General features: G+C 70.6%; 1 protein-coding gene across 1 annotated transcript in view; it reads left to right on the forward strand.

The window, feature by feature from the left end:
* The window catches only part of LOC109309884 (zyxin-like), a 12,437-nt gene extending 3,661 nt beyond the window's left edge, over positions 1–8,776 (forward strand). Inside the window, exons 6-16 of the mRNA XM_019534759.1 lie at positions 1,631–1,804; positions 2,259–2,289; positions 3,687–3,703; positions 4,217–4,300; positions 4,475–4,629; positions 4,858–4,894; positions 6,397–6,762; positions 6,834–7,014; positions 7,327–7,447; positions 7,928–8,043; positions 8,244–8,776. Coding sequence (XP_019390304.1) covers positions 1,631–1,804; positions 2,259–2,289; positions 3,687–3,703; positions 4,217–4,300; positions 4,475–4,629; positions 4,858–4,894; positions 6,397–6,762; positions 6,834–7,014; positions 7,327–7,447; positions 7,928–8,043; positions 8,244–8,330 — 1,369 coding nt within the window. The 3' untranslated portion in view covers positions 8,331–8,776. The remainder of the gene's footprint in view (positions 1–1,630; positions 1,805–2,258; positions 2,290–3,686; positions 3,704–4,216; positions 4,301–4,474; positions 4,630–4,857; positions 4,895–6,396; positions 6,763–6,833; positions 7,015–7,326; positions 7,448–7,927; positions 8,044–8,243) is intronic.
* The last annotated feature ends 476 nt before the right edge of the window (positions 8,777–9,252 follow it).

The raw sequence follows: 9,252 nt of genomic DNA on the forward strand, positions 1-9,252 counted from the left end.
GGGGTCGGGCGCGGGCGCGCGGCCCTCCCGGCTGGGGCGAGGGCAGGGCACGCCGTGTGCCCACGGAGACCACAGCGCCCACGCTGGCCTTGGCTTCCTCCTGCAGCCCCGGCGCTGCCCTGCCCAGGAAGGCGGCAGTGCTGGGTGGGCACGGTCACTGGCGCAGCCCAGGCTTCCTTCCTCGGCTCCTTAGCACGGTGCCTCCCAGCTAGCGGGGCCCCGCCGGCCCGTGGGGACTTGAGCTCCAGGCAGTGGTGCTCTTTGCTGCGGGGCAGGGGCAGGGCAGGTGCTCTGGTGCGTGCAGGGCTGGCCGCGGCGTGAGCGACGGGGGCAGGTGGGGCAGGCCTGCAGCCCCATCCCAGCTGTCGGAGGTGGCGCTGGGGCCGGGGAGAAGTGCTGAGCTCAGCCAGGAGGAGACAAAAATAGGCGCTGGTCATCAGCAGGGCTGGGGTCCCGCAGGGACATGGCCCTGCTTCCCCCGAGTGCTGGGCAGGCCTGTCCCTTGCCAGCCAGGAACGGCTGGGCGGGGGCCGGGCCGGGGCAGTGCAGGGAGCAGGATGCGGCTGCAGGGCTGGGCTGAGTGTGCGAGGGGGCAGCTCCCCTGCCTGGTGGGGGGTCCGGGCCAGCACAGGCTGCTCCGGCGCTTGGAGCCGGGAGCTTTCCCGGGCTGGGCTGGGCTCTGCTCTGCCCCCAGGCCCAGCCCGGCTGGGAGCGAGGGTCCGCGAGCGCTGGCATCCCCGCAGGCGCTGAGCGGGTGCGCAGGGGCGGCGCCGGCATCGCGGGGGCCTTGGCCCGGGGGGAGGGGCCTGGGGGCCGCCGCCGGGATCTGGCTCGCTCCTTTTATGTCCATGTTGAGCCAGAGAAGCGTTTGGCTCCGGTCCAGGAGCCTGGAGCTCCCCCAGCCCGGCCGAGGCAGCTGGAGCAAGAGCCGCGCTGCAGGCAACGCAGGGGGTGCGGGGTGGCCTGGACCCACACGCCCACCCCCGGCATCGCGTACCTAACCCCAGCCCGCGGCTCCCGCACAAGATGCTTCTCTCAGGCCCCCAGGGCCAAGGCAGCAGCACCACCCTTGTCCGCCTCGGAGCTGCCCATCCTGGCCTTGCTCCCTGCCCTCCGCCCCGGGGCCGGGGCTGCTGCGGTGCTGGCGGCTGGGCTGGACTTTCCCGTGGGGGGGCGGCCCCGGCGGGGATCGGTGCTCACAGCTGGGATGAGGTAACGTCTGTCCGCGGACGGGAGATGGGGGAGCGACCAGGGCTGGCCAGGGTGGGGGCGCCTTTCTCCCCCCCCAGCCCAGACACAAAAGCCTCAGAAATGCCTGTGGTTCAGGCTGTGACAGGCCCGGGCCTGATGCATGGGCTGCGCCGGGACGGCGAAGCTCTGACTCACACCCGGCTCCCGGGGACGGAGCTGCTCCTGTCTCGGCCGGCAGAGCCGCTGGGGGCGCCCGGTCTCCGTGCCGAGGTGGGGCCTGGCCTGGGCCACGCCAGGGAAAAGCGCCCCAGGACGTGGGGGGGGATGGGAGTAGGTATCTGCCCCAACAGTGCCCCCAGCATCAGCCAGGGCAGCAGCGTGGGCACTTGGCTTCCCCCAGGGCAACGGGGCAGCGTTGCTCGCTGCCCAGCTGACACTCTCTCTCTCTGCGCCCGCGGCAGCTGACGCCCAGCGGGAAGGCGGCGCAGGCCGGCGTGGGCGTGGGCGACTGGGTGCTGAGCATCGACGGCGAGAACGCCGGCGCCCTGACCCACATCGAGGCGCAAAACAGGATCCGCGCCTGCGGCGACCGCCTCAGCCTCAGCCTCAGCAGGTGCCGGCCCGGGCAGTCCCCCGCAGGGCCGGGGTGGGGGGCACCCGGCTGGGCACGAGCAGGGTACGGAGGGGACCAGGGCGCTGTGGCCTGGCGCAGGGCTGGCAGGAACGTGCCTGTGGGATGTTGCAGGTGTGTGCGTGTGCTGCCGGTAGCAGCCAGCTGGTCAGTGGGAGGCTGCGGAGGCCCCCTTGCTGCAGCCCTGTAATCTGGGCCCCCACCACCCAGCACAGCTGTATGCCCAGGGCACTGCCCAGGGCTGGGGCATCCCACCCAGATGGGGGTCAAGCAGGAGCCTGTGTCTGGCCCATGCTGGGTCCAGCTGGCAGATTTGCAGAGCAAGGCCGCCTATGTGCAGGGCACGGGGTAGAGCGTTGCACGGTGGGTGCTGTGGTGCTGAGGCCACACGAGCCTGCAGCTGTTGCTTACCCGGGCTCCATCTCTTCTCTTGCAGAGCCCAGAACCTCGTGGGGAAGCCACAGAAGGTACGTGGCGCCGGGGCTGCGGGGGGCTGTCGGGTGGGCTAGGGACACCAGGAGACCTGGCTGGCAGGACCAGCCGCGGCAAGCAGCTTCCCACGGCTCCACTCGGGGGGCTGGTGGTGCAAGGCCTTGGCACCCCCGGCTGCCACAGCTGCTTGCTGCCTGTGAGCGCCAGGTGAGCTTGGCTTCGTCCTGCGGGCAGGGACGGGCTGCACTGCCCTGCATGGCTGCTCCTGGCTTCCTAGTGCTGCCGTGTCGCACTTGTGCAGCTCCTAGACCCCCTGCCCATGCAGAGTCTGACCCCAGGGTGGGGGCATTGCCTTGCAGAGCCACTTGGGGCTGGACACATCCTCTGTGGCCTTGTGCCCAAGCCAGTGCCCCACACCTGCACCCACGCTTGCTGCTCGCGTCGCCAGCCGCTGTCATGTTTTGTCTCCTGCTCAGGATGTCCCCCCCCACTCTGAGCCCCTGAAATACAGCTTTGCACCTAGCTCCGCCCTCAACAAAACTGCGCGGCCCTTTGGGGCCGGCGCCGCCCCAGTGACGAAACCCGTGACGTACACGCCCCTGGCACCTGCCAGTGCCCCGCAGCACAACGGGTACGTTGCTGTCCATCACGCTACCCCCAGGTGCCCTGGCCCAGCCTGGGCTTGCCCTTGCATGCTGGACCCATGCCCGTGCATGCCCCCTACCCCACCCCACCATCCCTGGGGTGTCCAGTGCCCCCTGGTGGCTGGTGCTGGGTGTTGCACCCCCAATCCTGTGCCCATGGTCCGAGCTCCCCCCGCCTGCCCGGCCAGGGAGCCCTGGGGTCCCATCAGTGTGTGCACTGCCTGCTGCCAGCCCTGCGCGGTACCCTCCATTGCGGGGTGTCGTGCGTCTGGGGCCGCGGTTTGGGTGGCTGCTGGCGGCTTCTCTGGGGCCTGCCCGGGACTCCCACCGTCCTCGCTGGGCCTACAGTGGGGTTTTGCTGCGTCCGAGCCGGGTGTAGACCTCACTGCTGGAGGAGGGGGGCTGGGGCTGGGGCTGGGTCTCTGGTCATGTGGCTTGCGCCGTTGTCCGCTCGCGCCGAGAGGGTCCTGTGGCCCCAGAGCAGGGACAGGGTTGTGCGACCGTGTGCAGTGAGGGGTTCGACTCTGCAGCTGTCCCCAGCCAGTGCGCATGCAGCGAGGAGCGTGGGGATGGCTGAGCCGGGCTCCATGCGGTGCTTAGCTCTGGCAGGGCCTGTCCCCGGCCCGCTGGGCTGTGTGGAGCAGTAAGGGGCTGTGTCCCTCCTGGATGGTGCTGGTGCCAGGCGGGCTCTGTGGGGCAGCGCGTTTCCGGGCTTTGCTGCGATACTCCCTGCGGTCCGGGCTAACCTCTCCTCTGTCTTCTCTCCTCTCTCCTCCCGTCTGCTGCAGGTGCACAGCCCTGACAAGTCAGTAAGCCTCTGCCTGCTCTCTCCTGCATGCCCTTCGCTGCCCTTTGCTCTGTGGGGGACCTGCCCTGGAGCCTGGCCCTGCTGAGCGGAGCCTGTGGCTTGGGGGGAGCTGGCCCATGGGCTCTGCCTGCCCAGCACTGCCTCTGTCCGGGGGCCGTGCTCGTCTGGGCCCTGACTGGCCCCTCGCGGGGGCAGGAGCTGGCCTTGGCCCTGGGGAGCAGTGTGGTGTGCTCAGGGGCCCTGCTGCTGCCACCATCAAAGGGGTCCATGTGCGGTGGTCACCCAGGCCTGGAGCAGACTCTGCCCTGCTGGGGCCGTGCCTGTGTCTGGCAGGGACAGGAGCAGCTAGGAGGTGTCTCTGGGGTAGTCGGTGGGGTTTCCAGGGTCTGGGACCTCCTCTCCTCTTCTCTCCATGAGGCTCCTGCTCTCGTTCTTCTGCCATGCCTCCCTCCCTCACTCTGCCTGCCTGTCTGTCTGTCTGTCTGTCTGTCCGACTTCCTGGCCCTGCAGGGTCAGTGCCCGGCCCCCGGAGGTGCGAGCTCAGGCCCACGAAGACCCCCTGAGCACCCTGGGCCAGTCCTACCTGGAGGACAAGTAAGGCAGGGCTGTGCCGCCGCTTGCCGGGCGTGGGGCTGCCGGGGTCCCTCCGGGGCAGGGGGGTGTGCTCGGGGTGGTGGGGAGCTGGTGCCTTGGCTTTGGGCCAGGTGCTCTTGTAGGAGCACTGGGGTGCTGCGGGCAGGGGCTGAGCACCCTGCCCTGTCTGCCCAGGCACTCGCTGCGGCTGGAGAGCCCCCCGGGCATCCCCCACAGCGACTCCAGCAAGAAGCGGCTGATTGAGGACACGGAGGACTGGCGGCCCCGCACTGGCACCACCCAGTCCCGCTCCTTCCGCATCCTGGCCCAGCTCACGGGCACAGAGTTCAGTAAGTGCCTCCGGCTCCCACCCGCACTGGCACCGCGCGCACCTTCGGCCGGCCCAGAGGGCTCTGCCCTCCCCACCTGTGCCCTGCGCCGTGGCCTGCCCGTCACCGTGGGATGGTGGTCCTGGGGCTGCAGGTCCCTTCGGGGTCCGTCCCGTGCCCCCGGCTGGGGACTCAGGCACCTCCTGCCTCTGACTCTGCTGTTCTCTTTCTCTTACTCTCACTGCTCAGTGCAAGACCCTGATGACGAGGTTGCTAGAAAGTCCAGGTAAGGGTGGGCCGAGGAGCCCCGGGCTGTGGCGTGAGCCTGGGGGAGCCGGTCCTGGCCGCCCCTGTGGGCACAGAGCTGCCTCCTGCTCCGGCCGCGCCTGACCCTGCTGCCAGCTGTCTCTGCCTTGTTCTCCTCTCGCTCTGACCTCTCCTCTGCCCTGCTCTGTCCCTGTCCGTCTGTCCTTTCTTCCTTCCAGAGAAAAGTTTTTCACGGAGCTGCAGAGCCCGCGCTACACCCGCCTGCGCGACTGGCACCACCAGCGCTCGGCCACCTCCCTCCACGTGTAGTCATGAGGGCCGCGGCCCAGCCCTGCCCACAGCCGCACCGGCATCACCGCCCTGGCCTCTTGCCCTGCGGGGACGCTTGGCGCACGGTCACTGCTCAGGCGCTGTGTGGAGGGGGTGGGAGCTTGGCCCGGCGTGGCCTCGAGCCAGCCCCAGGGCTGGTGCCCACGGCTGCTGGAGGGGAAGGCGGCCCCCGGGCCCGCTGTTCTGCTCTCCCTGGCCAACCTATGGCCGCGGCCTGGAGGGCAGAGCCCTGTGACCCCCAGCACCTGCCACACCGTGGGCAGGCGGCTGGCATAGCCCCAGGGCCTTGCCCCCAGTCTCTTTGTGCTGATGCCCCCAGCCAGCCAGAGGGGCCACGATGTGGGGGCCCCGGCTGCCAGACCCCACGTGGCCTGGGGCAGCCTGGCCCAGCTGCACCAGTGTTTTGTAGTCCAATAAACGTTCCCGTCCTCATTGCTGCCTCCGCCTCATCACTGCTGTGCGGCCCCTCGCCCGCTGCCCTCGCGGGGCCTCGCCTTGTCCCCGGGCTCTAGCGGAGGTCGTGCAACCCCTGTGTCACCTCTGCCCAGGGAGGGGCCCTGCTCCCACTGTCTCTGCCATCCTGGGGGTCTGTCCCCCCCCCGGGCTGGGTCTGGAGCATCCCCTGAGTGCCAGCCAGGGCAGGCACCAGGACTCCTCCAGCCCTGTGCCACGCTCCACACTCCCCAGCCCGGGGCTCAGGCCCTGCTGCCCAGTGGCTCCCCCAGCTCAGCCTGCGGGTACACGTTTGTCCTCCCCTTGCCCAAAGCCTCCTTGCAACAGCCGTGCTGCTGCCGCAGCCGCTCTCTGCCCAAGGCAGGTGCTTTACCCTGGGCAGCTGGGGTGCTGGCATCGGGGCAGGGCCTTGGGCTGCTGCTGGGCCTGCGTGTGCTGGGAGAGGAGCAGCCCTCCCCTGCAGGGCATCCAGGCTCAAGTGCGGGCAGGCCATGCATGACGGGGGTCTTTGCCGGCGGGGGGGGTCTGGGACATACGTGTGGACCCGGCACCGCGACGCAAGGACACGGGGTCTCTCGCACAGCACTGGCACCGTCACCATGCACCAGACCAGCCACCAGGGGCACTGCCCCATGGGGGGGGGCGGTTGGGGCAGGCTGGGGTTCCTGGGGCAGGTGGGGCTGGGGCTGCCTGGCCGGGGAGGCCAGATGCAGGCTGGATTAACGGGTTGCTCTGTAGCCAGGTCCCCGTGCCGGACCCGCCTGCAGGGGCAGCGCCAAAGGCGGAGGCTGGACCGGGTGAGTGGGGAGTGCGAGGCGGAGGCCCTGGGGGGTCACGGGGCCCACAGCCCCGGGAGACGCTGCCGTGCGCTGCCCCAGGACCTGCGGCCGCCCCCAGCCCTGCCAGCCGCCCGCCTTGGGCCATGGACGCAGCCTTCGCGGAGCGCTACGCCCCGGACAAGACCAGCACGGTGCTGAGCAAGCACCGGCAGCCAGCCATGCCCACGCCCGCGCAGAACCGCAGCTCCATTGTGCAGGCCGCGCAGCAGCCCCCCGAGCCTGCTGGCCGCACCCCCATCTGCTACCACTGCAACAAGGTCATCAGGTGAGTGCGCGGCCCGGCTGAGGCGGGGGTCCGGCCCGGCCCCTGCCCGGCTCACCTGCCGCCTCCCGCAGGGGCCGCTACCTGGTGGCGCTGGGCCGCTACTACCACCCCGAGGAGTTCACGTGCTGCCAGTGCCGGCGCGCGCTGGACGAGGGCGGCTTCTTCGAGGAGAAGGGCTCGGTGCTGTGCCCGCCCTGCTACGACCTGCGCTACGCCCCGCCCTGCGCCAAGTGCAAGAAGAAGATCACGGGGGTGAGTGGTCTCGGCCGGGTGCTGCCCTGCAGCCCCCCGGCCCCCATCCCGATCAGCCCCGCCCTGTGCACGGCCCCACTGCCCCCCAGCCCCAGTCCACCCTGCCCCGGGCACTGCCCCCGTCTTGCGTGCGGCCCTATAGCCCTCCCCAGCCCGGATCTGCCCCGCTGCTCCTGGTGGCCCCAGGCTGCGGCTCCCCCCTAGACCCCTGCTCCGTGCTATGGGGTCGGCTGGAGCCTCTAGCTCTGCCCGGGGGGGCTGGCCCTGCCGCTCCCAGGGGGCAGGGCATGTGGCTGACCCCCTGTCCCCCAGGAGATCATGCACGCCCTGAAGATGACCTGGCACGTGCAGTGCTTCACCTGCGCTGCCTGCAAGACGCCTATCCGCAACCGCGCCTTCTACATGGAGGAGGGGCAGCCCTACTGCGAGAGAGGTACGCACGGGCACGGGGGGCAGCCCTATGCCGAGCAATGTGCCATCCCCCCCGTGCCGCCTGCTGGGGGGCAGCCTGAGCATCGTGGGGTCCCCGCGCAGCTGGGATGTGGCCGTCCCCGCCCGGTCTCTGCTGCTGAGGGACGGGGAGGAGGGGCCTGGGCAGTGCCCGCACCAGCAGGTTGCCATGGCGATGGTGTAAGTACCTGCTTCAAAGCCAAGGGCTGCAAAGCATCCTGGGAAAGTGGCAGAGCAGAGGCCTGACAGCGCGGCTGCCAGGAATGGGGGGGGTTGAGCCCCGGGACCGACTGCCCCAGCGCAGGGAGGACAAGGGCTGGGCCGCGCCTGGGGGTGAGGGACCCCAGCGGGGCTGCGGGCCAGGAGCAAAGCGCCCAGGCGTGGGTCCTGGTCGCAGCCAGGCCCGGCTGCAGTCGTGCCCAGAGCAGCTCGCCGCAGCCCCATGCTGTGCTGTCCCCCCCAGATTATGAGAAGATGTTTGGCACCAAATGCCGTGGCTGCGACTTCAAGATCGACGCCGGTGACCGGTTCCTGGAAGCGCTGGGCTTCAGCTGGCATGACACCTGCTTCGTCTGTGCGGTGAGCCCCCCCGGCCTCCCCCGTGGTGGTGCGGGGACCTGGTGGCTCCAGGCAGCAGCTTCGCCCAGTGGTGCCCAGCCTGGGGCGGCCGTGGGGCAGGGTGGGGGGAGCAGGGCCGGCCTGGCCGGGAGCCAGCAGGACCGCGGGAGTGGTGGTGGGCCAGGCACCCCCCTCCTGACCATGCTCTCCTACCTGCACAGATCTGCCAGACCAACCTGGAGGGGAAGACCTTCTACTCCAAGAAGGACAAGCCCCTGTGCAAGAGCCATGCTTTCTCCCACGTGTGAGGGGACCTGTTCCCCCCGCGCCGCCCTGCCCCGCATGCTTCTCTCTGCCCCTCCGCAGCCCCCCGGAACCAGCAGGCCCTGCCTGGCGCAACTGGCACCACCGCCCCCGCCCCATGCCAGCCCTGGCCTGGGGGTAACAGGGCTCCTGCTGCCAAGGACCATGCCCCCACCTCCATCCCCATACCTGCTGCGGGCCCTGCGTGGGGCTGGGCTGTGTGCCCCCTGCCCTACACAGGGCCATCTTTGCTGGGGTCCACGGGCCAGAGCGAGCCCTGCCCCGGCCCTGCGGGAGGGGGCCCTGCCGTGACCACGCTTGTGCCACCAGCTTCCCTGCCCAAGAGCCACTGCTCTCCCCACACCCACATGCACCCCTGCCCCCCCTGCCCAGCCGGGCTCTGACGGCGCGCAGAGCTTGTAGTGCCTCAATAAACACTTCTGTGCAAGTGCTGGTGTCTCCGGGCGTCTGGCATCGTGCTGCGGCCAGTGCCGGCTCACACGGGGCAGCACCCATCCCTTCCCTGGGGACATCATTGCCCTGCTCCTGCCTCTGCCAGGGCAGGCCCTGCCACGGGTGCCCCAGCGCAGGCAGCTGGGCCCGGCCTGGCAGAAGCCACCAGGAGGGACCGAGAAGGGGCCAGTGCCGCGCAGCGGGGGGCTGTGAGCCCCTGGCTGGACAGAGCAGCACCAAGCCCCGGGACGAAGGCGCTGAGCCGCAGCGAGGGCAGGCGCTTGATCCTTGCACCAGCCTGCGCCGGGGGCCTGGGCACCTCGGGTGGGAGCAGACGGGAAGGGGGAGCCGTGGAGCCGGTGCTGGGGGGTGCCACTACCGGACTGCGGCCCGGGCCCGGGTTGTGCGGACAGGTCTGGCCCCAGCGGCGGGTTTCCTGGCGGGTCACCACAGGGCCGAGTCCCGGGGAGGGGC

The sequence above is a fragment of the Crocodylus porosus genome, unplaced genomic scaffold (assembly GCF_001723895.1).
Source record: "Crocodylus porosus isolate Cpor-Errol unplaced genomic scaffold, CroPor_comp1, whole genome shotgun sequence".
Taxonomy (NCBI): Eukaryota; Metazoa; Chordata; order Crocodylia; family Crocodylidae; genus Crocodylus; species Crocodylus porosus.